This window comes from Tachypleus tridentatus, chromosome 13, assembly GCF_004210375.1.
Source record: "Tachypleus tridentatus isolate NWPU-2018 chromosome 13, ASM421037v1, whole genome shotgun sequence".
In the NCBI taxonomy this organism is placed as follows: domain Eukaryota; kingdom Metazoa; phylum Arthropoda; class Merostomata; order Xiphosura; family Limulidae; genus Tachypleus; species Tachypleus tridentatus.
Genome location: NC_134837.1, coordinates 138,857,598 through 138,871,627, shown reverse-complemented (window position 1 = coordinate 138,871,627; position 14,030 = coordinate 138,857,598). Strand labels below are relative to the sequence as shown.

Sequence of the window (14,030 nt, the reverse complement as noted above, 5' to 3'; positions counted from 1 at the left end):
TTTGAACATTATTTAAATTAAGTTAAATTTCTTAATTTTTATATTTAACAGCATTCTTCCTAAAGAAAAAACTTCAGTAGTAAGGATGCAGGATGTCAAGTGTTATTCTCCTTTTATCAGTACATTGTTTAATGTTTTATACAGAAACAGTTAAAAGATTATTTTTTTCATTACTAACTTTAATGCATCCATCAAACTAAAATAACAGAAACTAGATTTGTTGCTAAAACTATTCCCCTACATTAAAACATGAAACTAAATTTGATAAATTGAAAATTTATGCATGACGTTCATCTGTTTATTCAATAAGATATACATATTTATATATTCTCAGATTGAGTATGTTATGTTAAAATTAGTGTGAAGCCTCACTATTGCATTATGTTCCATGTTGTCAAGTTCTGTTTTATTTTAATCACACTTCATCTTGACAATAACTGCAGTATAATTTTAATTTCGAAAGACTTCATTGTAAAGCTGTCATGTCCTAAGTACAACGAACCTTGTGTGTAAAGCCATTAAGTCCTAAGTACAACAATCCCTGTTTGCTTTCTATAATCCATTTAGTGTATGAGAAATAGGCTCTACCTGTAGCAGCATGATCATTGTGTCTTAATGTAGAATAGCATAAATACCCATTTCATTCTTCAGCTGCTTGAGGTATCTGATACTTGAATAGAAGGTATGAGTGAAAACTTATCATGGTGAACCCAGCTTTATTGGTCCCATTTCCTGATGGAGATCCTTCTTGATTATGCGGCATACTGTTGCCTAGAACATGTACATGGATTTTGTTATTGACCTTTGTTTTCATAGATTTTTCACACATTAAAAAATGCATTTTACTTGTCATGGTTTGAGTATGATGTGTTGAGGCTCTCACTGGATGGTGCTAATGTCCCTAATTGATCCAGAATCAAGGTATGCCTCTGTCTTGTAAATTTTAAATCTCCAATCTGAATATATGTATATGGTCTATGTGTATGAATACTTTATATTATAAACAGTTCTTCCACACACTTCCAAAACGTGATCAGCTGTCAGTGATAAAGCAAGCAATTTCAACATATAATTCTGTTTTCTACTGCTCCTTTGTGATTTCATGCTGGCAGTGGTAATCAACCAAGATATTTTCATATTCAAAATTATTTTAATATTACCTATTCAATCCTCTATATACTGTCACTTTGCAATAAAATGATTTATAGAAAAGCCCTCGAGTAGCTTTGTGCGAATTTCAAAAACAAAAATTATTATTTATTTTAGGCGGGTCTTCGATTTATTACGTTATGTATTACTACTTCAAATAACCGGAACTTGAAGTTGAGCTCAGTAGTTAATTAACACTCCTACGAAAAGTGGGGCCTAATAGGCCCCAGAGCAACTTGAAAGGTTATTATTATTAAGCTAATAATTTTGTATTTAAATGAAATTGCCATTTAAATCCATTAATGAATGGATTAACGAGATTCCCACTGTCCCTATCTACTATATAGCGAAACCACAGCCAGGGGAACGGGCTTGGAGAAATCAGGACTAGAAACGTCTTTTCGTAGGAGTGTTAAATGTTATTTGCTAACAAGATTGGTACACAAAATTACATTTTTTTAACAGAAATATATTTTAATATACAAATATAATAATACAATTTATAAAAACAGTTATTAAAAATAATGATTTATATACAACAGTTTTACAAATGATACTGAGTCTTATAACCGGTCTAGAGTTGAATATTTTATCGACGAGCCAATTAATTCTGCGTTGATACTGTTGCACTTTGCTTGAGCTAATGACATCTCTCTTGACTAGCCTCACAACGATTAGGCCCACGCTGGTGCAGTGGTGAGTCTACGGATTTACAACGCTAAAATCAGGGGTTCAATTCCCCTCTGTGGACTCTGCAAATAGCCCAATGTGGTTTTGCTATAAGAAAACACACACACCAGTTAGAAGTTCACTTCTTATCGAGTAAGATATTTCATGTCCTGGTAGAAATTCTGACGTCAGAAGTAATTCACTGAAGTTAACGGTTTGTAATGTTCGAAATCTATAACGTTCCTGGTCAAATTCTGTAGTTTTCCAATTAAATATAGACGTTAATCATATTTATTGATTTCTAGATCTATAGCGTACTGATTGTAGGTGTCCAATAACATTCTTTTAGGCGCGTTACTTTTATACAAATCACGCGAGTTTCTAAAACCTTCACCAAAGTTTTGTTGCAACAATGATCTAGTGTATTTTCGTAAACAAATATTGTTGCTTTTCACTTTCAAAATTTCTCTACAAATTTCGTGGCCAAGCGCGTTAAGGCGTGCGACTCGTAATCTGAGGGTCGCGGGTTCGCATCCCCGTCGCGCCAAACATGCTCGCCCTTTCAGCCGTGGGGGCGTTATAATGTGACGGTCAATCCGACTATTCGTTGGTAAAAGAGTAGCCCAAGAGTTGGCGGTGTGTGGTGATGACTAGCTTCCTTCCCTCTAGTCTTACACTGATGAATTAGGGACGGCTGGCGCAGATAGCCCTCGAGTAGCTTTGTGCGAAATTCAAAAACAAACAAACAAACTCTACAAATTTCGAGAACAGGCACAACACACAGTGAAGAATATACGTCACATGCAAGAACGAAAACCGTATCCTTAAGATGGCTCGTATGGATATTAGGACTTTAATTAAAATAAAGTACAGAACAACGTTTCGACCTTTTTCTGTTATCTTCAGTTTAGCAAAGAGGTTAAACTGTTTGTTTTTTTTTTAATTTCGCGAAAGCTACACGAGGTTATCTGCGCTAGCCGTCCCTAATTTAACAGTGTAAGACAACAGTGAAAGCAGTGAGCTGATAGGGCGAGCATATTTGGTGTGATGGGGGTTCAAATCAGCAAGCCTCAGATTACGAGTCGAGCACCCTAACCACCTAGTCATGCCGTGCGAGTTTGGGGTGAAACTGTTTGTTTTTAATTTCGCGCAAAGCTACACAAGGGCTATCTGCGCTAGCCGTCACTAATTTAGCAGTGTAAGACTAGAGTGAAGGCAGCTAAATATCACCACCCACCGCCAACTCATAGACTACTCTTACCATTGATTAGTGGGATTGACCATCATCACATAAAAACGCCCCACGGCTGAAAGGGTGAGCATGTTTGGCGCGACGTGGAGTTGAACCCGCGACCCTCAAATTACGAGTCGAGTGCTTTAACCACGTGGATGAAACTGTCGGAACGATTGTACGAGTTAGTAAATGTTTTCTACGTGTAGCTTTGCTCGAAATTCAAAGCAAACAAACCCTCCAAGGCATTAGATATGTAATTGTATGCATGAAAATCTTACTTTAAAGTGTTTAATTCTTTGTTAAATATATATAATACATTAATTAATAGTTGTGAACTATTCAGCACAAAAGAAAATTTGTGGTTATACGAGATGCTTTCTGGATGTAAAAGTTAATCAAACATTGAACATATGTAGATTATACAACGCCAGACTAAGAACATGGTAATGAAAAGTGATCCCTTGTTTTTAACAGTTTAACTGTATATTTATAAAGTTAACTTATTTACAACTTTATTTGCACATGAAAGTTTATCATATTTTACTGCAGTCAACTTAAGATAAATATATCAAAAAATGTAAACACTATTTTCATGCTTTAATTTGCACCAGTAATATAAGATCTTCATGTAAAGTGAAAATTTGCATAATTAAGTAAGCTAGTGGGTGTGTGTTTTTAGAGCAAAGTCACATCGGGCTATCTGCTGAGCTCATCGAGGAGAACCGAACCCCTGGTTTTAGCCTTGTAAATCCGTAGACTTACCGCTGTACTAGTAGGGGGTGGTAAGTTGGCTTTATTATGTTGACATTCAAAGCTGAATCTCTCTATGAGGAATAATATTTTGTATTAATTGTAGGGGAATCTTGAAAGCCACTGATCTAATGATCAGCATGTTAGCATCTCATCCAAATGATTAGTGAAATACCTTAAAATGAGTTTCACCAAAATGATAAATTTACAGCATCATGAAGACTGTACGCGAGTTAAGCTACGATAAAAATTTGAGTTGTAGCAAAGTTTTCGTGCAGTTCAAACCTTTAATTATAAATCTATGCAGAGACCATTTGGAGGGAAGGGGCTCAGATCCAAAACAATAGATGAAGTGAGGAGAGGAGAATATGATTACTCGGTAAAATGAGGATACGGAGTACATCCATAGAAGAATAACATTGTTAAATTTGTTGTCTTTAGATCTAATACAGTATATGTAATGCATAATTGACGACATAGATGTAATGATTTGTTACTTCTTTTGGACTTCATGTCATATATTTCCAACTATTTGAATCAATTTTTACCACAAGTTTAAGTAAGTCCGAATGAATTTTGTTATAGTTATATCATGCATTTTCTTGATTATTTCCATTTACTTCAACTATGAGCGTTGAATGTTTGAAGGTGTAGATGCATAAATAACATTTAACAACCTGTAAATCTGAAGGTGTTCCTAAGAAGATTGAAAAGCTGTTCTGTACTTTATTTTAATAAACGTTTTGGTACCCATACCAGTTGTCTTGAAATAACATTCTTCTCGACTATTCTATCCTCCTCCGAGAAAAGGACGTGATGCACATCCTCATGTACATTGGCAACATTATTTGAGAACAGATTATAATTTCAATTAAGATTGCCCGGCATGGCCAGGTAGGTTAAGGCGTGCGAGTCGTTATGTGAGGGTTGCGGATTCGCATCCCCGTCGCACCAAACATGCTCGCCTTTTCAGCCATGGAGGCGTTATAATGTTACAGTCAATTCCACTATTTGTTGGTAAAAGAGTAGCACAAGAGTTGGCGGTGGGTGGTGATAACTAGCTGCTTTCCCTCTAGTCTTACACTGTTAAATTAGGGACGGCTAGTGCAGATAGCCCTCGAGTAGCTTTGCGCGAAATTCTAAAACAAAACAAAACAAAACAATTAAGATTTTTTTCTGAGTTATGGACTCGTCAGATAGCACAATGTGGTTTTTCTATAAGAAAACACACACTCCTCTGGGCTAAAACCCAATGCATTATTCACATGACAGGTCAGATATATGTATTTTCGAATAAATGTTGTTTTACTTTCTAAGTGAAAATCAGGTTTAAATGATCTTCGCTTGACAAATTTATTAAAATCAAATAATAAAATTATCCAAACGTCTAGTTTACATGAAAAATTACCATAAATTTGTCAATTAGTTTTGCAAGCTTCGAAAATTTAACACGTAGCAATATTGGCGGCTTGAGCATGTTGAAAATCATGTGACTTCAAATCTAGCATCTATAACTATGCTCACGTACTAGTAAATAAATAAGTTAAGAGACGCGTAGTTTAGGCTTAAATTTAAATGTCCCATAGTTATTTGTTTCTGTTTTATTCTTGTTTTTTGGTGGTTTTAGTATCATAAAATGAAAAATTTAAATTTTCATGAATCTTAATAAATTTATTTAATAAAGATAGTAATTTTATTAACAACGAAAGTTACAAAGGCTTTAAAGTTTGAATGAAAAGGTAAATCAGAAGACAGATTTAAGTATAATTAAAATAAATGACAATTTAAATCATCACCATTATTATATATATTGGCACAATAACTTTTGCTTTTGCTATAATAAAAATGAGCTAATTTAGGTTGCAATTAAAAAGTAATACTATTAGTGTTATAAGTACTTAGGTATATATTAATGAAACAAATGCGTTATCACAAAAACTAAAACTTCTCATTAAATTCTTAAAATAACTGAGTTATAACATAAAACTAGATGAGAATATATTGGAAATTGCATAAAATCAAAGCTGGTTATGCTTACTCTGTTAATATACTGATTTTATGCTTTTTATTTGTTTTTCTGTAGTATACTTATAGGTGATTTACTAGATATTTGTCTGAACTACACATTGGTCAATCATTCTCTGTACATCCACATTCTTAATACAACTGAAATACTCATGATTTTAATATCTTCAGCCAACTTTACTGTTTTATTAATTTTTCCTATATCATTATTATCAATTATTTAATGTATCTGTAGTCCCTAGTACTGATTTATGTAGTAGAACATATTTTATATGGTTATGCTTCTGTGTGTTCGATTATATAATATTTCACTATTAACGTTACAGATGTAATTAAAGTGCAAAACCAAACGAATTTTAAGTATTGAACGTGTTCATTCTTCATTCAGCATTTGCAGATTTACAAATGAATGAAACAAGCTCTGATAAAGATAAAAACAGCAAAGGAGTGGTTTCTAATTCAGCTTGTGATACTGTTGATTGCGAAATTGAAAATTTAGTAAAGGAACTTTCGGAAAGTGTACTGGTGAGTTTGTTGTTTCAAAGTATTGTAATAAAAATTGATTTTACCAGGAAACTCAATAAAGGTTCCACAAAGAAGCAAACGTTTGAAAGAAATTGTGTAAGAGATGTGTTCTCATAAAAATGAAAGTATTATTTGATTGGATATTTTTGGTACCTTAATTAAAATTTACATACAGTTGTTGAATTTGCAGTTTTTTTAGACATTATAACACATCCATGGTTTATGTACACAGTTTGATGTTTACTTGTTTTTGCTATTGTATAACGCAATCCTAAAGTCATAATTTGTGTATCCCATTACATTTTTGGTATTTTTAATATTATATTTACAGTTTAGTAGAATAATAAAAACCACTTCATCCAGTTTTTAAAGTTATAATTGAATATGATTTAATAGCAGGCTAATGATCATTTCAGTCTTATTGTGCTTGAACATAGTTCAACCCGTGTTTGGTTAAATGTGGATTGGTGTAAAATTCGATCTGGTTCTGTTTGGTTGAATATATATTTGGAGGCAAGCTAATGCAAATTCAACTTGTGTTGGGAGATGTAGAACCAGGCTCGTAATTTGCAGAGCCCTAGTCATGGGTTACAGTAATTACATGGGAGTGGATCATTCTTATGTCATAAAGAGGTCTACTGAGAACCATCATGGACACCAGTGAAGAATTGATATATTCTATAACCCCACTTAATTGTAAAAAAACACAACAGCCAAGTGGTGTTAAGTGAGTAAGACAGATAAATAAAGCTACAACTGAAAAGTTGAAAGTTTAATCTTTTATTGTTTAATCGACAAAAGCTATTAAAGGTTGAAGACCATTGATATCAGAATCAGTACTAATAGTGGCATTTTAGTACACTTTTTACATCTCTATCTGATTGAAATTTGAACCTGGTTTCATTATCTAAGAAATCCATGTGATTGATGGAATGTTCAGATTCGTTGAAGTGTTTAACAATCCAAAAGTCTTTTTGAGTGTTAATAGATTTATTGTTGAGATGTTTTAAGGGAAGTTTAGATTTTTTTTAAACACTGTATGAAATGGATGATGTTTTGTGTAGTGCAATGGTCTATTTTTTATTTTATAGTTGTTTTGGTTGGATTTGTCAGAGAAAATGTCTAAATGTTTGTAGTTTACATTAACTTGCTAGTTTGACAGTGAACTATATTATGAGGTTGGAATACATTCTGTCGGAGTGTTTAGTTGATTTTAGCATGCCCCAGAATATCTCCAAGGTTTTTCGAGAAGGAAACAACAAGAAATTTGGAGAAAATATGTTCTACTTGATCACTAAGGTATGAAGTAAGTGAACATTTAAAGACAACAAAGGGCCTGTTGATCATTGGAACTGTCCCATTTGTTAAACTTAAACAAAGAACACCCTCAAAACTAAATCTTATCATTTAAACCTGTTCTAACTGCTATGTCAGAAGTATGTATATATTGTGACTTTGTTTCAGAGTTACACTCTAAATTTAATTAAGGTACTTATTATTAATGTATACAAATAAGCTTGGTATCAAACATAAGTAAAAAATCAAATTTTACTATTATATAACTTTTTAATTTCTGAATTTCTAAAAGAAAAGTTTAAAAAAATGCTTATTTTCCTTTTATCTGTATAATGTGACAGTTGTCTCCTTCAACTTGCCCACTTTTTATTTTTTCATTATCATATTCCGATATCTTGCTCTTAACATAAATTGCTTATTATAGTATAGACATTACTAAGGCATAGCCTAATTTTTATAGCCTTCAGTTTTCTCTGTTTATTTAGACATAAACCAGAAAGTCAAACCTACTTGTAATTTCTTCCTGCCGCATCCTCATTTTTTTTTTTTTTTTTTTACAAGTTGTCAATTATATCTGATGTCTTATGCCATTTATAACAAATAGAAACAAAAGTTTTGATATACTAAATGATGTATAATGCCACCTTGTGTTTACAAGAGATTTTTAGTCATTTTGCATACAGTTTCAAAGCTGCTATTGCTGATTTCAGATTGAAATGCTAACTTTCATTAATTGATTATTTTTGTGATAGTTGATATAATTGAATTTAAGTCAATTGGTTTTGGAATAATCAAATACTGTAATAATCAGAAACACTTAATTTCAATTAATTGATTAGTTTAAATGAGAGAAGTTGATGTAATTGTATCATAAATAGTCATCAATTAAATTGTTCAATTCTTATTCGTAGTTATGCGTCACAGATGCATTGTAAAATAAATCTGCTACCAAGTTAGACCATAAGTAGAAGAATACCTCTCTCTAACCTTTTTGCAGTAGAATAAAAAACAGTTGTTTTTAAAGACCTGTAACCTGCAATTTAGGATAAATGTAGAATATGATTGTTCTAGGGTGCATGTCGCAAGATGAGGAATATTAGCAGTCTTTTGTTGAAGTTCCAAGTTAATCAAGAAACTCAAGATAGTAATATCCAGAAGGTAGTTTACTTGTAACTTTGTTGTCACTTGAAGGAAGAATCAAAATGTTTGTTATGAGTGTAAATGAGAATAATCATAAATGTATATAAGAAGTTCTGATTGATCAGCTTATTACTTGATGTTATTTAATTCATTTTAAAGCTAACCTGTTAAGGAAAGCAGTGTGATAATACAGAATCAAAACAATATGAATTTTCTGTTTTCATTAATATATTAATATAAGTTATTTAATATATGGATTTGAAGCTTTCCTTCATTAATTAAATTTTTTTTTTTGAAATAAGAAGGCTTACCTCTGAAATATGAAAGCCTTTTCTCCACAAGTTACTGTCAGTAACCATATTACTAAAATTCTGACTGTCCTTAACACCATGCAGGGCATGATGTCAATTTGCAGAGATTTTTCAATGTCCCACTTTCCATGTGACTTCAGGGGGTCTTGTATAAGCTCTGTTTATCCAGTATAATCCAGATTTTCTTGTGTTGTTACTTTCACTCAGTATAAATTCAGAAGTCATCATTTACTACTTCTAGATATAATGCTACCAATATCATAACTTTTACAACTTTTTTTAAGGTCTTATTTCATGTAGTTTGCCTCTCGCATACACAAAGTTCCTTCCTTTGGTTGTATTGTTAATAATTATATATATATATATATATATGAAGGATTTAATTACTAATTTATGCTATTATCCGTGTTTTGTGATTATGTAGACTCTCAGTTGCAAAATACCTGTTGTTCAATCATGGAGATGATTAAACTGTAATAATAATACAAGCCTATACATTTGTATATTTTGAAAGACTGGATTCATTATGTGGCCTCATTTTTCTTTCTTTTTAATTCTTGAACTAATTTATCTTATGTCCGATAATGTCAAGTTGGAAGATTTAGTTTATGAATTTGTAAACTTTCTACCTTCTGTTAATTTTCATGCCCTTCCTGATTCATTTAGAAATCAGTAAAATGTTACTAGCATTTTAGTTGCATTATCTTCTAAATTCAACTTCTGAAGTTCTTGTCCCTTAATTTGGTATTGGGGGTGAGGTCTTTTGTATGGTGCTTTGTTTTGAACCATTTTCAGTTTTCTACCCTCCATATAATGTTTTTTCTGACTAGCTATTCTCATTCTAGTGATTCTTTTAGTGAAGATGAAGCTTTTACTTTGCAAACTGCTTTAGTTTCAGCCTCACCTGTATGATTTCATACAAGGTATCAACTCCCCAGTTTTTCATCAAACTTTGAAAGAACATCCTCTGTGCATAATTTGTCTTTGGAGGAACTTAACCAGTCTAGTCTCCTGTTCTGAAAAACATGCCAACAGGAGCTAATTAGAATTTAACATTTCTACATAGTTCCCTCTTGTTTATTTCTCAGTTGATGTTGGCTGCACATGCTGTTTCTCTTTGACCCTTCCATGTTGATCCATTTAATGATTCTCTGTTGAACCAGACAAGTCTTCCATCTGAACTGTTGGATTCATCTCATGGTAATGGTTCATCTGTGGAATCATTGATTTTACCTAATATTTCAGTCTGTTCCTAATGTTTTTTTCCTTTTTCCTACCAATTCTGCAACAACTTTCAGATTACTAAGTTTCAAAAAAATTCTCATGAAAGGACAGTGAAAATAATTTATCTTTCTAATCTAGATATTTACTTCTGTCTCTTTGTGATTCCATAGATAGCAGAAGGTTGGAGGCCTGCCACAGACACGTTTCAACTTTTCTATTTCTGAATACACATCATTTCAAAATTGAAAATGCATTTTTTATGAAAATTTCTTCAATGTGGCCATTTGATCATGACAGATATGCAAGATGTTTATATTCCTGTTTTTATTTATCTATTTTCCTATACTTATGTCATTGGGGTTTATTATTAGTTAACTCTCATTCCTTTTGGCTTGTTATATTTTCTGTTCACAGTTTAGATTTTGTTTGTCTGCTTCAATCATTTGACGTTGATTTCTACTTTTACATGGATGACTGACTTATTCTGACTTTTTTATCTGCTCACATTTACATTCAGTTAACAATTCAGCTTCATTTCTTGAGTAGATCATTCATTTCTCTAATTCCTGTTTTAGTACTATTGTAATATTTGGTACATATGGGATTTGAATCTACAAAGTTCTACTTTAAATATTCCTTAGAATTTTAGGTACACACTCTTATGTCTTCTACTTTTACCGTCAAAGACATCCTTTCTATTTTGAGGATAATGGCTTTCCTTCACAGTCTTTTCCTTAGAGTGCTCTTATGTGCAGTATCTCTAACACCTCTAATGGGATTTGCTTCTCACTGGTATCTGATTTGAAACCTATTGTAATCCTGTATTCTTCTTTATTCCATCACTGTTATGTTTTTTTTTTTTTTTTAAATGTATGTCTCCCTCTTAGTTGAGGCACTGTGTTGGGGAAATAATCATTGTTTTTGTTCTTGCACTATTCAGGAAGCAGCAGCTTATTGTAACATGTAAAGAATGCCGAGCTGTTTAGTGTGTGTTATTCAAGTTTCTACCCTTTCTGTATCACTATTCTGTGTTAGTTCACAAGTCAGTTCTACAAAGGTAGCTTACATATATGAATAAATCATGCTAATTTTACTAGTCTTAGATTCACAACAGTTTCACTGCTTCCTTGAATTCATTATCCATTTTTTACTTTTACATTTAAGTGGAATAAAAATTGTGATAGACCCTCTACATATTCTGTAATCTTTCCACAGAGCAGATCCTTATATCCTTTGTGGAAGGCTGGTCATTTGAAGAATGATGATTTTGCTTTTTCATTGTAACTTTTTTTTTTTTCAGTCTGATCTCCAATTCCATATCTTAAATATCTGGCAGTGAACACAAGTCAAGCTTGTGAAAGCCTTTTTCTTTATATTTATCTGCTGTACTTTTCCTTCAGGTACTTAACAAGATAAAGGTTCTCCTTATTGGTTCATTTAGGGCAGCTCAATCATGGTTTCCCTTTTCATGTCAATGTTTTCATAGGGAATCAATCCAATAAATACCACAAAGGGAAAATGTTCTTTGGCATTCTCAGATTTCCTTTTTATCACAGCCATGTTCAAAATCTGGAAGTTCGTGGTTGGCTGTTATTTTGTTCTTTATCCAAGAAGTTATTCTCTTCTTGAGTGAGTTAATTGTTAGCACTTTGTTGTTGATTGTCTTTCCTGACCATCTGTCAGTCCTTTTTGGCTATCTTTTGGAGTTGGAGCATTAAACAGTTTGTTGTATTTATCTTTTATTTTTTTAATTTGTGTCATGGCTGTGGCTTGTGAGTGTCTTCTGTGGCTGCTTTCAAAGCTGTCATCTTCAGATGCCATGGAGAAAGTCATTCTCCACACGATGTTTCAAAGCTTCAAACTAAGATGGGGAACAACTTTATTACTTTGTTGCTGATATGGTACATTACCTCCACCCACATAAATAGCTATTCCCATTCAGTGTTGTTTTCTATGTGCAAACTTTTTTTTTTTCACATGCTACAAGCATTGAGCTCCCATGTACCTTGCAATAAACTGATTCAAATGTCTCACATAAAATCATCATGAAACAACCCTCCACCAATAAGAGTGCAACATAATTTGCTAACATGTGCAAATCCCTCTATTTGATTCTGTCAAATTATCATTTCTCATTTGGCAGTACTTGTGTTATGATGCTTTTATATATCAATCTTGCAAGACTAGAATATTCATTAAAGTTTGATTGCAATAATACTGTGAATCACTAGTATTACATTCACACCTAGTACATTGTGGATTTTTATGCTCATGAATGTTCCACAAATTTTGGGAACAGGAGGAACTTGTGAAATACACAGTCAGAAATATACGTCACTGCAAAAAAGAAAACTAATGAAACATGGATAAGAACTAAAATAAACATGTAACAGTAAATCTGTTACAACTCTCTTCTTAGAGAATTAAAATTTGGCATTAGACAATTTTTAACTAAGATATCAAAAACACACACACACACTGATAACAATTTCTTAAGTACAGAACATCGCCAAAGAATTGTACAGTTTTATCAATCATGACAGTCTATTACACAATTCAAATAATCTTGTGATAATAAAATTATACATCACATGAAAGTGCATCAACTTAGATGTTATCAACCCCTTCGACATGAATTATCTTTAAATCATATTCCTGTAATGTTAAATTCCAATTTAACAGCCTCTGTTTCTGCCCTTCATTTGGTTTGAAAATGGTAGTGAGTTCTGATCAGTGTAAATGAAAATAGGTTGTTGAGATACAGATACATACACATTGAAATGTTTCAAAGCTAAAACTAAAGCCAGTGTTTATTTTCCGTAGTTGAATAGTTCTTTTGATGATAGTTAAACTTTTTAGAAAAATAACAAACTTCAGTAGCTTTGTAGTGTGATTGTAACAGAATGGCAACAGCATCACAATTGCTGGCATCAACAGCTAATGCAAAAGGCTTATCAAAGTCAAGTGTAATCAATACAGAGTAAGTGCACAGTAAAGATTTGACCTTTTCAAAAGCAGATTGGCATGTTTCAGACCACTTGAATTTTTTATTTTTGTCAATATGTTTGTTAATAGTGCAGTAATGTCAGCAAAATTTTTACAAAAGTTTCTGCAATAACCAGCAATTCCCAAAAATCTCATCAAGCTTTTCTTGTTTGTAGTGGATTGGATAATTAACAACGTAAACAATTTTGGCTTAAATTGGAGCAACATGACTGTGACTTACCACATGACCTAAGTAAACAACTTTGGCTTTACAAAAGACACTTTTTGCCAAATCTCAGTGAAATTGGCTTTCTTAAGTTTCTTAACAGCACCAAGTAATACATACAAGTGTTCTTCCTAAGGTGTTACTGTAAATTACAATGTCATTAACATAAATTTCAACATCTGACTAATTGTTGAGACATTGATTCATCATTCACTGAAAAGTTGCCTGAGAATTTTTCATCCTAAATGGCATTATACTGTATTGGCATAATCTATCAGAAGTAGCAAAAGCAGAGATTTTTTTTGCTCAGTCAGTTAGAGGAACAGCCCAGTATCCTTTCAGTAGGTCACATTTTGTGATATATCATACTTTTACTATTTTATCAATACAATCCTCCATTCTTGGAATGGGATAGAAATATATCTTTGTCAAGGCATTTACTTTGTGAAAGTCTGTACATGATTTAACCGAACCATCAGATTTATGAATTAGTACA

At 32.5% G+C, this 14,030-nt stretch overlaps 1 protein-coding gene across 9 annotated transcripts in view; it reads left to right on the top strand.

Annotated features, from left to right (window-relative positions):
• Positions 1-5,260: 5,260 nt before the first annotated feature.
• The window catches only part of LOC143240060 (uncharacterized), a 67,528-nt gene continuing 58,758 nt past the window's right edge, over positions 5,261-14,030 (top strand). For 3 of the 9 annotated variants that reach the window (XR_013021543.1, XM_076481902.1, XM_076481899.1), the window contains exons 1-3: positions 5,262-5,541; positions 6,216-6,352; positions 8,720-8,806. Coding sequence is in view for 8 of the 9 variants with exons in the window: in XM_076481902.1 (XP_076338017.1) it covers positions 6,233-6,352; positions 8,720-8,806 (207 nt within the window). In the remaining variant the exon portion in view is untranslated. Of the gene's footprint in view, positions 5,542-6,213; positions 6,353-7,559; positions 7,659-8,719; positions 8,807-14,030 lie in introns of those variants that run through there. The other 6 variants (XM_076481900.1, XM_076481903.1, XM_076481897.1 and 3 more) reach the window with 5 other exon arrangements.